Source organism: Trachemys scripta, chromosome 1, assembly GCF_013100865.1.
Source record: "Trachemys scripta elegans isolate TJP31775 chromosome 1, CAS_Tse_1.0, whole genome shotgun sequence".
NCBI lineage: Eukaryota > Metazoa > Chordata > Testudines > Emydidae > Trachemys > Trachemys scripta.
Window position 1 is genome coordinate 85,139,981 of NC_048298.1, and position 19,476 is coordinate 85,159,456.

Consider the following 19,476-nt stretch of genomic DNA (forward strand, 5'->3'; position numbering starts at 1 on the left):
CAGCTTGCAACGAAGCCTGGAGTGCTCCAAATTCCAACACTGCATTGTAGAATTCCATGAGCTCCTCCACCCACCCTGCTATGTTCATTGTTACTCCTGGTGTACATAAACAACAAGGAGTCTGGTGGCACCTTAAAGACTAACAGATTTATTTGGGCATAAGCTTTCGTGAGTAAAAACCTCACTTCTTCGGATGCATAGAGTGAAAGTTACAGATGCAGGCATTATATACTGACACATGGTGTACATATAACCCTCCAATACCATTTTGTAAGTAGGCTGGTTACATAAATGGCCTAACTTCCTTCCAGTTGAGATGACTTATTGCTGCAATGCACTTATGCATTAAAGGTAAATACTACTAAAACACCACTAAAAAAAGTACCCAATCTTTCTTTGAGCAGCTGAGCACTCAAATAAACAGCATTTCAACAAATGTTTACAATCAATTACCTTCTGCTTATTCTCTTTAAAAAATTCCAGCCATCATGTGGTCACTGACTTCCCATCTCAGCTGAGACCCCCCCCCCCATGCATTGGACTGGCAGTTTCAGTTGTACAATTGACTACACTGGAGTGGGGAAGCTGGTGTATGAAAGTTAAACCAGTTTTATTACCCACTGTTACAAAATGCTATTATAAAGAAAACCCTTACGATCTGGGAGCTGATCGTTGGGTCCAGCATAGCTGTGTTCTAAGCAGGATTTGTGAGGCGAAGGTAGGTGTATGTCATCTTTATCCTTATGCCCCCTGACAGATATGGCCATTTCCTGCAATATTTTTGGGATTAATTTTACATATCATTATGGGCCAGGGATTGTATGTAATTCCATGGGGGAGGGTGACCACAGCCTTTCAAGAACTAAGAAGAGTGGGGGTGATTAGGCAAATTCACTCAGGCTATAACACCTCTGGAGAAGTACCACCACCCAGAGAGGCCCACACAGACTGGTTCAGACTGGATTCTCCAGAGGCCAACAAAGGATGGACTTTTGGATATATAGCCTGAGTTTAAACTGACTCAGGGCCTGCTTTCTGACCCGGCAAACGGACAGGACCTTCTGTCCAAGGGCGTCCCCAATCCTTCCTGGGAATGGCTGGAAGGACTTTGGCCTACTGAGACCCCACAAGACTAGTAAGCTTGTAATATGCATATAGGAACTTTTGCTGAGGAAGAGATGCGTGGTAACTTATAACCTCTGTTTATAGCCTCTGAAGAGGCAAAGCACTGGTGATGGCCTGTTTTTAGTTAGTCTGGCTCGGTGGGAATAACACAGTGCAGGCAGGGAACTGTGCAGCGTGGAAAACCCCCAGTCAGGAAGGAGAGAGATGTGCGTCTTCACCCAAGAGAGGTGACGCCTGAGGAGCAGGGAGCCTACAGTGCGTGCATGGGCAGCGGGTATCACAGGCCAGGGCTAAGTCTTCCCAAACAGCCCAGTGTGGCCCTGCCCACACTCCACTCCCATACCGCCTCCGGCTTCCTGCTCTTCCCCCCGTCTAGGGCTAGGGTGGCCTGCAGCTGGGGCCGATGTTCACGCTGCCTGGTGCTTCAGGGCTGAGACACCGGGGATGGGGCTCCGGGGCCACGCCGCCCACCCAGTTCTCCAGTGCTGGGGCTGCGCCGCCTGCCTGGGACTCTGGGTGCCCGGGCGGCCCAGGGCTGGGGTGGAGGGCCCAGGGGCTACTGGTGGGGGAGAGGCGGGGCCTCAGGCAGAAGGGGCAGGGACTAGCCTCCCCCCAACGGTTGGTTCATGCGCCGCCCATGAGTGTATGCCCTTGTTACACCACAGAGGGGGAATATGGGTGTAGTTGCCCTGAACTGTGATGCCCTGCTCCCTCTCTCATACGTTGGAGCAAACTTAACCATTACCTACAGACTCCTCACTTCAGTGCAGAACAGCAGTACTACTGGCATTAAAAGCCCAGTGTACTTGGGGATACCTTAACAAAACTGAAAAACTGGCAGCCACAGGAGAGCAAGGTTACGGATCTGCTAAGGAGTAAGAGAATTCAATGTAAACATTTACCGCCATGCCGTTAATGATATTCACTTGTGTATTATGCTGCTTATGGAAAGGTTTAATTAAAATAATGTGTTTCCCTTTAAGAGATGCACACTCAGTGTAGCTAGCAACTTTCCTGCAGTTTGGAACTTCTGAAGCAGGAAGCCTAGTAGTAATTGCCACCTACCTCCTCGGGCGTGGATACCAATGAACCACTGGCTTCTTGACTATTAGCTCTGCTGTTCCTCACACTGCCTTCAGTGCAGGCTGCCTTAGGATCTGGGAGTATATTTTGTCTCTGACTACAGTACTGCAAGACGCTGTCTCTCCTTTCCTCTGGCAGATTCTGCCATAGGTGGGAAACAGCTGTGGAGACCACAGGAAGAGTGACCTCTTCGGTACACACAATCCCATTCTCAACCAGCAGGTCCACGGTCTGTTTATAAAAATACAGGTACCTGTAACAAGAGGAAGGGAAGCATCTCTTAAAAACAGTTTATGGTGGAGCAGCCTAATGGTTAGACCAGCAAGCGATTGGGAAATAAGTCTTAGATTCTATTCCAACCAATGCTGCTGACTCACAACAGGACTTTGCACAATTACTCTTGTTCATACAGGTGGGGCTGGAAGCACCACTTGTTATTAAGGTTGCCCAACGTTCACTATTATAAGACTCTGTTTTCAGCTGCTGCTTACTTTGCCAAACTTTAACTGGGCTAAATTTTCCATGCTGGGTGTCTGCTTCAGGCTGAATTGTTTTGGAAAATTTCAGCCAAAACAATTCAGCTGTTTCTGAGAACAAGGCTAGGGAAAAATACATTGTTTTGGCCATGTTAAAAAATTCTGGCAACTTTTTCTTTGAAAGAGTCTAGTGCTCTTGTGCTTTGGAGCAGGGATGTGAAATTTGGCAAGGTCTGGCCTTTGCCAGCTCCATGAAAATATGCCCAAATTTGGCGAAGTTATGAGTCTCAGTAGGGAATTAGATTTTAGCAGCTAAATTCCCTGAAGCTACCATCCACACTGGGCATGCTCCAGCCCAGGGTTGAGCAGGATTTTCCCTGCATTGCAGCTGTGGGCTGCTGCAGGCTCTGCTGTGTCCAAGTCTGAGCACTAGAACTGAGAGCAGGAAGCTTGTCTCTCTTGTGTGCTCACGGATGGCTTAAGCAGTGTGTAGGAGGAAACAACCTTATTCCCATGCAGAGGGGACAAGAGCTGGACCTGCGGGAGGAGCAGGAGGAGAACACTGGGACAAAGAGCACGGGAGAGGGAATGGGGACTAGAGGTTGGTGGGACGGAGGGAAACTAGGATTTGCTGGGCAAGGAGATTACAGCTGGCTAGACAAGAAGACTGGGAACTGGGGAAGAAAATGGAGGATAACGAGACGGGGAGCCAGTAGGCGATGGGGAAGGGAGACACTGAGATCAGAGGAGCAAGGGGGAGGCTGGGCTGGGCAACTGGGGCTGAGAACCAGTGAAGTGTAGGAAAGGAAGTAAGGAGAAGGGAGACAGATCTGACCAAGAGCCCGACAGTTGTGGGGAGACTGGCACTGGATGGCCAAAGAGATTGGAACAAGAAGTCAGGGCAGGGGAGATGACACTGAAACTGGGACGTCCAGTAGAGATAAGGAATGTGGATGGCGGGGGGAGTGGCTGGAGGCCAGAGTGGGGGAGAGAGACAGCTTGGATGAGGAGCCAGCAGGGGTGAACTGGGGCTGAGGAGGAAATGAGAATGGGACTGAGAGGGGAAACCGGGATGGGGAGCATGGAGGAGTGATCCTAGGACTTGCTGGGCAAGGAGACTAAGACAGGGATGAACAGCCTGAATAGCGGAGACTGGCTAGGAGAGAAGAATGGGACTGATATGAGAAGCCAGAGGTCAGGAAGTGGTAGGACTAAGATAAAAAACAGATTTGAGGGGATAGGATCACACTTGGGGTGAATGGGCAGAAGAATCTGTGCCCAATAGAACTCGCTCAACTCTGGAGCTTGGACTGGAATTCAAGATTCCTGAGTCACACCCATTCCTCTACTGACAGCAAACATCTGTGAAACCCACTAACAAAGCATGTCTCTCTCATCCCTCCTAGTGGTGGTTCACATAGAGGATAACAACCTACTACTGCTATAAGTTACTCTTTCAACTCAAGTGGCAGAAGCCTATGCAGTGGATGTAAAGGTTCCAACCCTGCTGATCACCCTTGTGGGTGTCAATATGATGCCACATGTTGGAATTTTTGTTTTTTCAGTTAGCTTTTATTAAAAATCTGGAAAATTACACATAAAATGTTTTTAAAAACATTATTAGGTTGTAAAGTTAAGCATTCAAAATTTAGGAAATGCCAGAATTAAGGCTGTCTGTACAATCTTAACTCACCCCTTTTGTGCATATCCATTATGAAACATTTTTAATTACATGATCACAACCTATTTTTTCCATAGGACCCTTTCTTTTTCAGTGCACAGGGTGGACATGTTCTGGGGATGAATCAGGACTGTATAATGAAGGAGACTGTTGTCTGTAGGACCATGCATCCTCTGTTGCAGAATTTGGAAGGCATGTAGTGAATGAGGCATAAGATTGCAGGAAGAGAAAGGATGGTTTCATGTTTAAAGCAGACAAATCCTGCTCTGGAAAATTAGATTCTATCCCTGCTTTTGCCACAGAGTTCCTATGTGATGCTAGGCAAGTCACCTAATCTGAACTTTTCACAAGTAGGCACCAATTGAGTGTTCCTCATTTTATGGGTGCCCAATTTGTTACCTGGGGTCTGATTTGCAGAAGTGTTGAGCACTCACAGATGTGATTGAAGTCAATGGGAGCTGTGCTTAAAGTGCTGTATAATGCTGAATAGCCTGAAAAATCAGGCACTATGTATCTCAAATTGGGCACCAAAAATTAGCAGATACTTTTGACCTAATCTCTCTTTGCCTCAGTTACTTAGCTTTATAAAATGGGAGTATTCATCTCAAAAGGAGTTCTGAAAATAAATGTATTAATGTTTGTGAAGCACTCGGACAATATAGTGATGATTCCCATAGAAAAGCTCATGGGGAAATTTATAATTCTGTCTGCAAAGCAAGGTTTGAATAGTGCGCAGTAAATAGAGCTTAGGGACACACATTGAACAAGGACAAAACAAAATACTGAACAGCTGCTCCTTAGCTGAGCACCATCCATCCTGTGCACTGAATGAGGCAGGCGTCCCGTGGAATGTCATGTGAATAAAGACTATATCATAATGCAACAGTGAGACTGTGACTTGTGCAAGGTCACACAGGAAATCTGTGGTGAAGCTGAAAGTTGAATCCAACGCTCCTGAGTTTTAGTCCACTGTCTGAACCACACAACTGTCTTTCTTCCTACACAATCCTTCCTCTTCTTTAGGACCTCCATTTTGTCAATGTAAAATGGGGATAATAATATCCACCTCAAAAAGGAGCTGCAAAGCATAGGGCTCATCTACACTAGAATTATTTCTGATCAACCGTTCCTGATTCACTCCATGTTTGGACACTCCTATTCTGAAACAAGAGTGCCTTGTTAGTGTTCAGCATTATCCACTTTCAAAGTGGATTACCATAAACAGGGACAAGGCGCTCTTGTTCCAGAATAAGCCTGTCCGCACATGCAGTTAATCAAGAACAGCTATTGTGCTTTAAATTGACACGCTACCTTGATCCACAATTAACTTTCAAATATAAACCAAGCCCTAATTTAAGGTTTGTAAAGTGCTTAGAGCTCTCAGATCATGAAAGGCTCAAGTTCAAAGTAATATGAAGGACAGTGTATGCACCAGTCATTGCTATTAAGTTTTATCAGGCTTAAAATGATTCTTTGGAAGATGTTCCAATTAAACAGATTTCCTGATTCACCAGAGTGTATTGTATGAGAAAGCAATTCAAAGCTGTTCAATCTTTTAAAAACTGATATTTTGACAAACCAAGATAGTAAAGCTTGAGGGAAAAAATCCACCAAAACCTAAGACCAGCAGTGTTCAATCACTCAACTGCCTAAGGTTGTTCCACTGTTCCTGGAGGTAGCAGTACTTATAGGGGCTTTATAATTTTGGAGTATTTTCACATAATTTGTTATGCTCATAGAAAATGCTGGTTTGTCAGCCTGGAGACTGATGGCTATAATAGCTCCCAAACAGATGTTCTTTAACCAAACCAAGAGGTACCAGTCTATAGATGAAAGGGAGTTCAGTTTCCACGTCCCTTCAATCCTTGCTATTTTTGCTTAGACTGCCAATAAGATGGCCACTTAACAGGGTGGTTGTTTGGACACCTGTCTACTGGAATCTGAAATAACATCACCAAACTCACTTCATGTAGGCCCAGTGATGAGACATGACACGGTGATGAACTCGGTGTAGATGTCTAGATAGATTAGCAAAAAGAAGAACAGGAGTACTTGTGGCACCTTAGAGACTAACAAATTTATTAGAGCATAAGCTTTCGTGGACTACAGCCCACTTCTTCGGATGCATATAGAATGGAACATATATTGAGGAGAGATATATACACACATACAGAGAGCATAAACAGGTGGGAGTTGTCTTACCAACTCTGAGAGGCCAATTAATTAAGAGAAAAAAAACTTTTGAAGTGATAATCAAGATAGCCCAGTACAGACAGTTTGATAAGAAGTGTGAGCATACTTATAGCAACTCCCACTTGTTTATGCTCTCTGTATGTGTGTTTATGCTCTCTGTATGTGTATATATCTCTCCTCAATATATGTTCCATTCTATATGCATCCAAAGAAGTGGGCTGTAGTCCACGAAAGCTTATGCTCTAATAAATTTGTTAGTCTCTAAGGTGCCACAAGTACTCCTGTTCTTCTTTTTGCGGATACAGACTAACATGGCTGCTACTCTGAAACCTAGATAGATTAGAGAGACATAAGCACTGAACAGCCACCTGTTGATAGCAACTTTCAGTGACTATTCACCTGAGCTGAATTTGAATGAGAGTTAAAGAAGGAAAAGACTATATATTATCATTATGTATTTGTATTGCAATAGTTATAAGAATCCAGTGGGCTAGGACCCATGTCTTTAGGTGACCAACACTTCTATGCCACCACCTGGCAGAACTGTGGTCAATGCACTGTAAACCCTGGGAGACAAGGCACCACTGGAAATGCCACCCAGGGAAGACTCAATAAGCGGCACCCCGCATGACCTCTGACTGGCCAAGGCACACTGTTTAAGCATGAAGGAAGTTCCAGGAAGCCATTTGTGTAACAAGGCAGATTTGACCTTCTGCTGAGGCTCCTGCCTTGTTCTTGTGTCCTTGCCTTGTTCCTGGTCCCTGTTTCCTCGCCCTGTCCCAGCTCTGCTCCTGCCTTGGACCCAGCTCTGCTCCTGTCTTCCTTGACTCCAGATTCCCTGGTTCTGACTCTCGGCTCTGATTCCTGGCTCTGACCCTTGCGTGTATCCGGGTGGGGGATAAGTGCACCTTCTGGACCTGAATTTTGAATATGTGGTGATGCCATTTCACTGGCTAATGCCCCTGCAACCTTTCAACCTTTGTTAATGATGTGTTTAGAGACTTTCTGGACCAGTATGTAGTCATCTACCTCAGTGATATACTTGTCTTTTTCAGAAAACCATGAGCAGCACAAATGCCTTGTCAGGTATGTACTGAAGAGGCTGCGACAGCACAGCCTATATACAAAATTAGAGAAAGGTATCTTTGTCCAAACTGCCACTGAGTTTTTGGGGTACATCCTCTCCCCGGAAGGCATTAGGATGGACCCAAAAAAAAGGTGGAAGCCATTTGCAACTGGGAAGTACTCTGGAATACTCAGGAGGTACAGCGCTTCCTATGTTTTGCAAATTTTTATCAGCATTTTATCCCATATTTCTTGGGGCGAATAGCCTGCATGCCAGCCCGCCTCGCAAAACCGCCAAACTTGTCTGGTCGCTCAAGGCCCACCTCTGAACAGCTCAAGACAACAAATAATGTGAAGTCCATACCATATTGGATTCCAAATTGAAACAGGGCAGGCTATGGTAGCACAAAGACTGGGGAGGCTGCAACCACAAGGAGCAGTTCTGGGAATCTGCTAGTAATGTTCACACACCTGAACTTGTACAGAGCTTTCAAAAGGATCACTCAGACAAGCATAGGTGCTGACTTCTCCTCTGCCCCCTGGGTGCTCAACCTCCCCCCCCCACCTCTGCACCACCTTCACCCCACCACAATTCCATCCCCTTCTCCCAAGTCCCCGTCCCCATCCTGCCTCTTTACCACCTCCTCCCCCAAGCACGCGTCCCCTCCCTCCCGGAAAGTCCTAAGCGCCGCCAAACAGCTGTTAGGCGGCGGGTGGGAAACGCTGGGAGGGGGAGGAGCGGGGCCACGGTGCGCTCAGGGGAGGAGCAGGTGAGGAGGGAGTGGGGGCAGCTTGGCTGACGATGGATATGGATCACCCGCTAATTTTTCCCCATGGGTGCTCCAGCCCTGCCACACCCACGGAGTCGGTGCCTATGCAGAGAAGCTTGGCCCAACAATGCCCCAGGAGCACCCCTAAAGGGTGGGGGGAGTGATACAAGGATCCAGTGAGCTAGAATACAGGTCTGGAGGGCACCCGATGACCAGTGCTTTCATGCCACCCCCCAGCAGCCATGGCAGAGCCATGACCAATGAGTTGTAAACCCTGGGAGACTAGGCACCACAGGAAGTGCCGCCTATGGAAACTCAATTGGAAGCACCCCCTGTAACATCTGATTGGTTCAGACACACTATTTAAGCATCCAGAAACCTGTCTGTGCAACAAGGTAGATCCCTGACCTGCTGCTGAGACAGACCCTGCCTTGTTCCTGCATCCTTGCCTTGTTCCTGGTCCCTGTTTCCTCGCCCTGTCCCAGCCTTGCTCCTGCCTTCGACTCAGATCTGCTCCTGCCTTCTCTGACTCCAGATACCCTGGTTCTGGTGCTCTGCTCTGATTCCTGGCTTTGACTATGGTTCGACCGTTGGCTCAGGCATCCAGCTTCTGACTCTGGTTCTGACCCTTGGTTCTGTTTCCCAGCTCCTGACTCCTGCTCCAATCGATTGTGTGACTGTCCACACCCCGGTTCCTGACAATAATGACTGGAGGCCCCATCAAGGCCTAATTGTGCTAGGCACTGATAACATATATATGTATGCATCCACACCCTCAATGAGACAGTCTTTGCATCAAAAACATTAGTCTAAATCAGGGGTTCTCAAACTGTGGGTCGGGACCCCAAAGTGGGTTGCGACCCCATTTTAATTCGGTCACCAAGGCTGGTGTTGGGCCTGGGCCCCAGCAAGTCTGAAGCCCAAGCCCCACTGCTCAGTGCTAGGGTTACTTGCCCCCCATTCAGGGCAGAAGCCCTCGGGCTTCAGCTTTGCCCTCCCCCGCCCCGCTGCCCCGGGCGGGCTCGGTCTTCAGTCCCCTGTCCTGGGGTCATGTAGTAATTTTTGCTGTTAGAAGGCGATCACGGTACAATGAAGTTTGAGAACCGCTGGTCTAGATAGATGAGGTAGGTGATTGGTGGGCAGGGAGACAGAAGCACAGAGAAGTGACTCGCCCATGGTCACACAGCTGAACAGTGGCAGAATTAGGAATATAATCCAGGTCCTCTGATTCCCACTACAGGTCCCTAGCCACTTAATCACATTGTCTCTGCTCAAACAACCACGGACATGGAACCATCCAGACCCCCTTATAATACTGTAATATGTTTCAAGTGTTTTTTTTATTTTATATGCACAATTTATACAGGGATATTTGAGCCGAAGCACTTACAAGTAGCTGCTGCTGGGGTTCAAATGCCCCGGAAGCCAGCTGTATAGTACTGTTCCGTGCCTCTGTTTCCTACCTACCCTTTGCCTATTATTGTGTGATTTAAGTGGAAGGAACTGTGTCCCTCACTATACCTTTGTCCAGTGCCTAACAGAATGGGGTCCTGATCTTGACTGGTAAGGAATGGCTGGTGTAGATCCTTATGAGCGGATGAACTAGGATCAGGCGGCTGTGTTAAAAACCTAAATGTGAATCATGGACCGCCAATCTCTTTAGAGGCTGGCAAGAATTGATAACATTTTGGAGGGGATAGTACTTTGTGCTGCTATCAGCCCCGGATGACCAGTTCAGATGACTTAGATGATGGACACAAACAGTTATTCAAAAAAGCTGTGATTCCTGGTGTTGGATGGAAAACGTGGCTACGGTATCACATTACTAAAGGGGTGAAGTTGTTCCTAAAGGACAGATCACTGCTGTGTTGTGTCAGACAGGAGAGATCCCATGAGAAGGATTCAATATACAGCAGTTGTAATCTGCCATGACACTTCAAGATAAATGCCACAGATCCCACATATTGCTGCAAAGGTCTTGCTCTGCATATGTCAGTGAGGGAGAGGAAAGGGAAACCCATGAGGAGCTAATGGTACTAGTCCACAAAAATCATTAAACAGCATATTTCAAGGTACTGTACACACTACCTGCCTACAAGCACTGTTTTTTTCTGATTCTTACAGGAGTAAAGGATAAAACTGTAGAATGAAAGCAGCAGACTTGTGCCACCTGCTGGCACAACTGCATTCCCAATTTTATGAAACCATTATCAGCAACAACAGGAAATTTTATAAAAAGCCCAATACACAACATGACAGTGAGATCAGATTGCAGAAGGTTAAAGATTCAAAAAAGAACAGACACTTATGTGGATAACAAGAATACTCAGACTTCTTATAATTAATTATAACATTTTAGAAGGGATATTAACCCTCATGCTTCACGCTAGAACACTGACATACTTGAAAGAACATTACATCTCTTTCCTGAGGATGGGGAACCCTCAAAGATTTTCAAAGGCTTGTGAAGCAGGGAGATGCCCTGTGGCTGATGAGGGCTGGACATGCTAGTATTCAGGCGCCGAGTGCCAGCCAGGAGTGAGGGAATCAACTGAGAGTCATGGAAGATGCTCAGTTTCCACACCAACAGGGGCTGAGATTGATGTCTCTGCTGGCCTGGGGATCCTGGGATCCAAAGTCAGACCCCAGGAAAGCTACATGATATGCAGTGACTGAATGGGTTGTTTCACATGAAGACTACTAAAATACTACACACTTATACTCCTACCGTTCAAACTCCATCAGATCAGGAGATGAAGTGGCTGGGGACTGGATAAGTCTTGGCTTCCCATCCTCTTCCACTGAGTTTTTTTCATATTCTTGAATCAAATACCAGACCGTAGAGCCACTCTCACTCATGGCATCTGAAGGGGATGCAGTACTGGAAAGAAAACACGGGACAAGGCCAAATGCATGGCTTCCCAACCAATTTAAAACGGTCCCTGCCAGGAACACTTTGGAGTCGCAATGATTCTTTTGGAGCAGGTGACTTTTTTTGTTGTTGTTGTTGCTTTGCAGGGCTAATGAAAGCCCCTAAGTGGAGATGATCTACACGGGGAGAGAAAGGCAAATACATGCACTGACTGGGAATGAGACCAACAACGTGCTCAGAGCTTACACGCACTGAGCTACTGTAAGGGTCCAATTTTAATAATTTTTTTCCTGCCTGCCAGTTGAAACCTCTTCATCTCAATCTGTGATTTTCTTCCCTCACAAGGACAGACAACCATTGCTCCGTAATATTTGCAAAGTGCTTTGAGATGCTTTGTGCTTTAGAAGCTAGTGCAAAGTATTATCATTTCTTGATCTGTGTGAGTCCTTACCTGTGATCGCTGAAGTACATCTTGACATATTCCTCCTTGACTTCCTCTAAGCTGGACGGGTTCCCATCCTCCAGATTGAAGGACTCTATTGTCAGCAGAAAGATAACTGTCACAGACTGGAGCATTTGGCATCTCACTCACCGTCCAGCCCAATCAAAAAGAGTAATGGTGACAATTTGAGTGTCACACAGAGTTTTTGATTAGACAAAAATAATACTGGATGGGACATTCTGTCCTTCCTTATAACATGACCAGCTGTGTCAGCAGTTTATGAGCACTGATATCTTCATAATGCTGGCCTCATCAATGAACTGATAACTTTGGTTTTCAGTAATAACAGCCAGTGAAGCAAAGTCCATGTGACTACTAGTCAATACTATATTTTGTGGTTATTTTCTTTCTTTGAAGTATTGATATTTCAGGCTTTTGGGAGTCTTTCTGACACCACTTAAAACATGAAAAATGTGTTCAGCGGCTTTAAACTATCACCATGGAGTTCAAATCTCTACCATTGAAAACAGAAAACATACTTGATTTTTAGTTCTGGTTCCCAGATCCTCAGTCAGGTGAGGCGGCAAGGAAATGGGACTGGGAACACTGCAGAACCAGCATATTCTGACCTAGCGGAGGGAGTACCTCACACCACTCACCAGGAACTGATCCAGCTGATTAAAGGGTGTGACAGGTACTGAAGGGAGTCACATTGTACTGTCCTCATTCAGAAGAAAAAAATGTGTTTGTTTCCAAGTGCTGGGATAGGCTAATGGAAAAGTGTGTGTGGAGGACCCAATAAGCCACAAAAACAAAAAACTAACAAACCCACCATTACCTGTCTTAATCATTTCCCTTGGAGTAACTCCTTAACTAAAACTTCTCACTTCCTACATTTTTGTGAGGAAACCCTGAATGGGATTTCTGTCCCCCTCCTACCCTACTTTTAGCCCAGAATAGATTCTCTCTGTGCCCTCCAGTCCAAACATGGACCCCAGCTATGTTTGTGAATCAAGAAGCTGTACACTTAGGGCCAGATTGTGTGCTGAACTATGCACCTATGCAGAGAAAATAAGGGGAGGAAGAAGCTCCCTTTGTCTCTTTTGTTAATTAGCTGGATTTTGGGTGCACAGCTGTATAAAGGCACTCTATGCTGTTACTGACCCCAGGAATATGTGGGTGAGGAGGAGTGGGCACAGTTCCCCAATCCACTGCCAGTGCAGATGAGCCAGCAATAAATGGGGTGCGGAGAGGAAAGAAAGGAGCAGCCTTAATTTGCTGCTGATGTAGGCCAGCAACAAACTACTATTTGAATCCGCCCTCCCTCGCCCACCAGTTCAAGGGGGAAGCAGGGAGGAAACAGAGAGTCAGAGGGATATCTTTGAAGCACAATGCTTCCTCGGGCTATTCCTGGGTGATACAGTTTATGCATTATCTCTTGCTTGGTGCTATGCCTAAAGGCACCCATCTTGCCTTTAATACTGGCTCAGCCACTTGGCTAGCTGTTCCTACTTAATAAGTAAATGAAAGGCAGGCCCAAGGAAACTTTTTCAGGTATATATTTCCATACAGTACCTTTCATCTTCAGCAAGGTACCCAAGGTTTGCTCCAGCTCCTGGATATAATTCTTAGCTTTACGCAAAACCTGACACTAAATACAAAGAGAAAACAGAACCAATCTTCCTGTGTTCAGATTGGACTGACATTTTAACATGCCTTAAGTGTCTTTTACACCTTTTCCTTTTGCTGACTAGCTATCTCCATGTCTCCATAAAAACAATTAAGTGGCCCACTGCACTGATGAATGTGAAAAAAGGGAAGAAACCAAGAATCAGGGCAAATACAAATGAAGATTTTAATTTACATGCTGTACCTATTCACATACAGGTTTGAGGTTTACTCTGACCATTCTCTACAGTCAACAATTCCTTTTTGGAATTCCTTCCTTTTGGGACTGTTTGCTCTTTGAGGTATATCTGTAAAATATCATGTACATCAATGGTGCTATATTTACTATTATTATTAATAATAATAAATTAATAATGAATAATAAAAACATAATTGATTCTATTTTACACCTTATGGCTTATTGTTGGATGTTTTCTGACTGTAGGCATACATTTTTCCTGATCATTTCCAGTGGGAACTATGTAAGGAGACCTCTTTAGCCAAATTCTGCTCTGTTACACTGATCTAAAACTGGAGTAAACTAACAACCTTCAGTGCAATTATTCCAGGTGGAATTTGTCTACTTGTGACTAAACACACAGAGGATACAAGAAAGGATTAAACATTTACATGGTTAATGAGAACATCCATAATTACTTTAGAGATATTTTTTTTTGTAGGGGATATAAATCCAATGCTTCAGGGCATAAGCCAATCACTAACTGACAAGGATTAGGAAATGACTTCCTCAGTGCACAGGCCCTTGAAGAAATCCAGTCTTCCTTGACTCAAAAGGATCATGGCTGTGATGTGATACTTCCAAAGGTAGCAGCGTAAAGCTGGGAAAAACCAATGGGACTCATCAAAGTTCTAAAAGAGAGTCAGAAGTCCTCCATTCCAAGCAATAATAAATGAATGGTAAATCCTGTTAGACAAAACAAATAATCCTGTTTGGGATTTAGCTTCTGAGACCATGATGATTATTAGCTTTGGCTGCATCTGCATCAGAACTTAACAATCAGAGCTCCTACCTCACTCTAAGTTACAGTTAGAGTCCAAACAGGTGAAATCCCTAAATAACAATACTTTGCACTTCTCAAGCACCTTCCATCCAAGGATTTCAAGGCTCTTTACAAGGACATACCCTTTTGAAATATGCATTACCATCCCCATTTTACAAACCAGGAAACTGAAGCACACATAACCTAAATGATTTATTGAAGGGAGTCAGTGGCAGAGCTAGGAACAGAACCCAAGACTCCTGATACCTTTTCCTGTGCCTTGACCACAATAACATTCTTCCTCCCTGGTAGCATTTTAGTGCCAAACCAGCGCTGTTTCACTTGTTTTTATATAGTCCATTTTGCTTAAACATTTTCTAAAACTAGTAAAACACAGTAAATGTTACAGCTTGATTTTTTATTTTTACATACTTCCCCAGTTTGCTTCCCCCCTCTGTATAAATTAACTCATGAGGCTGAATTAACTACTTTCCCCTCTTTCTAACCACAACCCACTAGTTTTGATTTCACAGCTGTCCGTCAAGGATGAAATTTAATCATGGTATTCCTTGACTAGCTTCCAAAATACTGCCATTATGAAGAAGCTCAAAATCTACAAAGTGGAGACAAGTCACATGATAAACTCATGCCAGTAACAATAGAAGGCACTTAGTTTTCTTGCTCTGAAGAGAATATTTATACAAATAGAAGAGACACAGGGAAAGTTGCACATGATAAGATTACACACATACATGAACCCCAAAAGATATCGTGATCAGAATGATTACTTTGGTTAACTACACTTTGTATTTCAAATATTTATCGGTAAACCGAGTTTCTTCTCCATACCTTTGATGCTGAATTGTCTGACTGAGAAAACACAGTTTCCCGCAGGTTGTTGAAGAGTCCTGCCAGCGTAGCCCGGTGTCGTGCCTGAGATAAGCGTCTTCTTGCCACTTGGGGCTCCAAATCTTGCAGATGTGTCAGGAACCCAGGAGTCACCCTGACATATGGGCTGCTACAGTCGCCAGATGTCTCCATCAAAAGCTGCAATGGAACATTAAGTTTTATGAAATAAATAAATAAATAAATAGCACTTAAAAATAGAGTGAGTCTACACTACAGTATGTGTGTTGGGTTGATGAACAAGTAAAGTTGAGAGTGTTGAAGCAGAACAATCCAGCTCATTTCCCGCAGGAGGTTATGAAGGGAATGTTAAATGATTTTCTCCTCTCCCTATGAAAGCAAACTATCAATATGTAGTAAAACTTGATCTACCACAGAGGTTCTCAAACTTCATTGCATCGCAACCCCCTTTCGACAATAAAAATTACTACATGACCCCAGAAGGGGGGACCGAAGCCTGAGCCAGCTGGAGCCCCAGGTGGGGAGGGGCCAAAGCCTAAGCCCAAGGGCTTCAGTCCCAGGCAGAAGCCTGTAATCTGAGTCCCAACACCCAGGGCTAAAGCCCTTGGGCTTCAGCCCCAGGCGATAGTGCTCAGGCTTCAGCCCTGGACCCCAGGAAGTCTAAGCCAGCCCTGGTGATCCCATTAATATGGGATTGTGACCCACTTTGGGGTCCCAACCCACAGTTTGAGAACTGCTGATCTACCACAATGGTGGGCTAGTTGTACAGTGTGGCTTGAAACACACTACGTTCAGGCAGGCAGGCAGGCAGTTATTTCTTGCCCTGAAATGATGTGGTTAATCTTTTTCCATAACATGCGCTGGGCTCCATCTTGCAATGTGCTGAGTGCTCTCAATTCCCACTGAAGTCACTAGAAGACACTGTTCTTTGTGACATCATAATCATTTTCTCAGTCAAGTGGGATGTCACAGTAAATTATGATGTTAGGTGGGGGTGGGAGAATACACAATAGAAGCAGACCTTTTAAAATCACCTAAATACCCTTTTAAGTTAAATGCTAGTAGTGAAGAAAAAAGGAAAATACTTACAGAAATTATATTAAACAGAAGCAGAAATGACTTTTTTATGCTGTCATCTGCTTTTTAAAGGCCCAATTCAACTGCCATTGAAATCACTGGAAAAACACCCATTGATTTCAGTGAAAGCTGGAGCAGACCCTATGTTGCTAAAATAGACTAGTATAGTTTAAAATTGCATTAGGGTGGTCATAAATAATACTGACATGTAGGAAATTATATTTAAGGTAATTGGTTTCCTTATGGAATAAATATCTGGTATATTGATTTTGTGTTGTACTACGGAATAGTATCCATGCTTTAAGGTACCCATTTATTATTTCTGATGTAATGAATTTGTATGAATTTCTCAGTCATGGCAAAAGCCAGATAAATAAAAAATTAATGTGTAATGAATATCAAAAACAAAGTTCACATTTTCTTTTCCAGATACTATCAATGACTTTTACACATAGATTTAGGCACAGAAATAAGCATACTGAGGACATAACATATCCTCCAGAAAAAAGTCTGAAAAGGCTTGCTGCAATTACCCTGCAAACGTGAACTAGGCAATTTAATATGACTCAATCCCACAATCTTTACACAGGCAAAACTACTACACTATTGGAAGTCATTAGAAGTTTTCCTTCTCTAAATACTGCCAGACTGGAGCCATAATAAGCATCCTTTTTGAGCAGTCTCTAAAGTACCGACCACTCACATTTTCATACCCCTACATATTCTGTTCCTTAAAATCTCCTTCCATCTTTTAAATTATTTTAAAATAATAAAAAAAACAAATTATGTATAGGGTAATTTCTAAATTTCCACTCATTTAGGGGAAACTAGCTTGCCCTTGCTTTCACCCTTCCCTTAAATTTGTGGGTGAAGATCCTGATTAGAATCTTGCTGACATTTTTGTTATTATAGACCAGTCAGGGGGGAGAGATTATTAATAATTATTTATTATCACTAATGGTTCCAGAAGTTCCACAACTGAAAGAAAAAGATCAGATCAAACAGAACTGTCATCGTTATAAAAAGCCTGAATCCCTCCTTCAGATCCTCCCAGAAAGAGACATTTTAAAGAATCAAAGAGGGATTTTTTTTAAGTCTGCTCTTCACATGATTTTAAACCATATAAATGCATAGCAAGAGGCTCCCTAGGAACTGTTCAGCAACAACCTTCGCAACTTCAGAGCTCTGGCTTCCCTTTTCTATGGCCTTTGTCCTTTCTTTTTGGGTCCTGCCCCACTATGTATACAGGCTCTGGCCTTTCCTTCATTTCTGTGAGCTCTGCCCCCTTCTCTGACTCTGCCCCAATTTCCCTGGCCTCTGTACTTCCTTCTGTGGCTCAGTCCTTTCCTATGGGCGTTACCCCTTCACTATAAGCTCTGCCCCCCTTTTTATAGGCGCTGCCACCTTTCTGGGAATTCTGCCCTCTCTCCTATTAGCTCTGCCCCCCTTCCATAGGCTTCTTCCCCCTTCTTGGCTCTGCTCCCGGTTTCTCCCCAGCTCTCTTCAATTACAGTCAGACAGTCCCCGAGCGGCTGGAGGCCTCAGGCATCTCTGCGGAGTATTCCTCCGGCCCGAGTGGCTCTATAGCCCGCCCATTCCCCGCCCGTACCCACCGCCCAGCTCCTGCTGCGGCTCCCCCAAGCCAGCTCGCTTGCGCTGCCGCCACGGCCCAGCAACACCGGCAGCACGTGGCAGGTAGCCAATCACAGCTCGGGGGACGCCCCACAGGCCAATAGGAAGGTGCCTGCGACGGGAGCGAGAACGTTGGCATTGTAGCGACTGCCTGAGAAGGCAACAAAAGCGCGGGAAAGAGCCGGGGAGAGAGGAGGTGGGGGAGAGAGTTGGAAGAGTGAAGGGAGGACGGGGAGGAGAGATGGGTCAGAAGAGAAAGGGGAGAGAGGTGGGAGGAGGGGGTCTGAGGGGACAGGGGAGGAGGTGGGGGGAGAGGAGGGTCAGAAGAGAAAGGGGAGAAACTGGTAGGAGGAGGGAGTCGGAGGGGAAAGGGGAGAGGAAGGGGGTCTGAAGAGAAAGGTGAGGTAGGAACGGCGGGGGGGGAGGGTAGCGAGGAGTGTTGGGGTGTCTGCAGTATTGGGGCGCACAGTAGGGGGCGATGTGCATGAGTGGGAGCCTGCATGGGTCTGTCAGGACATGTCAGGAGCTGTGCCACCATCCCACTCATAGCTCAGTGTGGTCAGGTCTCCACGGGAGCTTGTCGGCCCCGTGGCTGTGTACATCGATGTTCTTGTGCACACCAGAGCCGTGTGTTTGGGTGTAAACTCGGCGGGGGAGAAATGAACACCCCCATGTGCTCCTTTGTGCCCTATTCGAGCTGTCAAAGGTCCCCTTCTTCATTTTACAGATAGCCCAATAATTAAAAGGCTGGTGCTTCTTTCTTTCTTTCTTTCTTTCTTTCTTTCTTTCTGCCACTGTGATCGGCTGAAGGATGTGGCAGATGAAAGAGGGTGCCCATGCTTTGTCTCACTGAAAGACACACTGCCATCTTCCTGGGATCTGTAAGGGTGTGCGGAACTGGCATTAAGCGGAGCAGCTTGCTGTGTGAAAGTATGGTCAGCAAAAACAACAAGGTGTATGGTCAGCAGATACTCCAAATCCCAGCATGCAGTGTGGCAGCCTGCAGTGTGCATTGTGAACTATTGGATGCTGGGAACTGTAGTCTCTGTACGCCACACTTCTTTACTGGGAATGAGGGTGGTTAGTCCCTATGTTAGAACTCTGTGGGTCACGTTCAGCCCCCACCACTCCCCCCAAGTCACATTGGCATAGTTAGTGTCAGGAGTAGTTTGGAGAAGGACGTTGATCAGCTCCTGTCTTCTTGCCTCCTCCGTTCCACTACTCATGAGTAAGGCTGCATATCTATCACGGAGGTCACAGATTCCGTGACTATCTGTGACCTCCGTGACTTCTGCAGCAGCCGGTGCTGGCTCCGGGCAGCAGTTTGGGTGTGTGGGAGGGGGGTCAGGGCTGGGGCAGAGGTTTGGGGTGCGGGATGGTACTTACCTCGGGGAGAGGGGGGTCCCTAGTTCCCACCATCTGCAGCTCCCAGGTGGAGGGGCCAGGGGGCTTTGCATACTGCACGTGCCCACAGGCGGCACCCCTGCAGCTCCCATTGGCTGCGGTTCCTGGCCAATGGGAGCT

General features: G+C 45.6%; 1 protein-coding gene across 3 annotated transcripts in view; it reads right to left on the reverse strand.

The window, feature by feature from the left end:
• The window catches only part of STRA8 (stimulated by retinoic acid 8), a 33,321-nt gene extending 13,918 nt beyond the window's left edge, over positions 1 to 19,403 (reverse strand). The window contains exons 1-6 of one of the 3 annotated variants that reach the window (XM_034756995.1): positions 19,339 to 19,403; positions 15,226 to 15,423; positions 13,283 to 13,358; positions 11,717 to 11,801; positions 11,122 to 11,274; positions 2,191 to 2,461 (exon numbers count right to left, since the gene is read on the reverse strand). In XM_034756995.1, the coding sequence (XP_034612886.1) occupies positions 2,191 to 2,461; positions 11,122 to 11,274; positions 11,717 to 11,801; positions 13,283 to 13,358; positions 15,226 to 15,423; positions 19,339 to 19,371 (816 nt within the window). In that variant the 5' untranslated portion in view covers positions 19,372 to 19,403. The other 2 variants (XM_034757058.1, XM_034757142.1) reach the window with 2 other exon arrangements.
• Between the last annotated feature and the right edge of the window lie 73 nt (positions 19,404 to 19,476).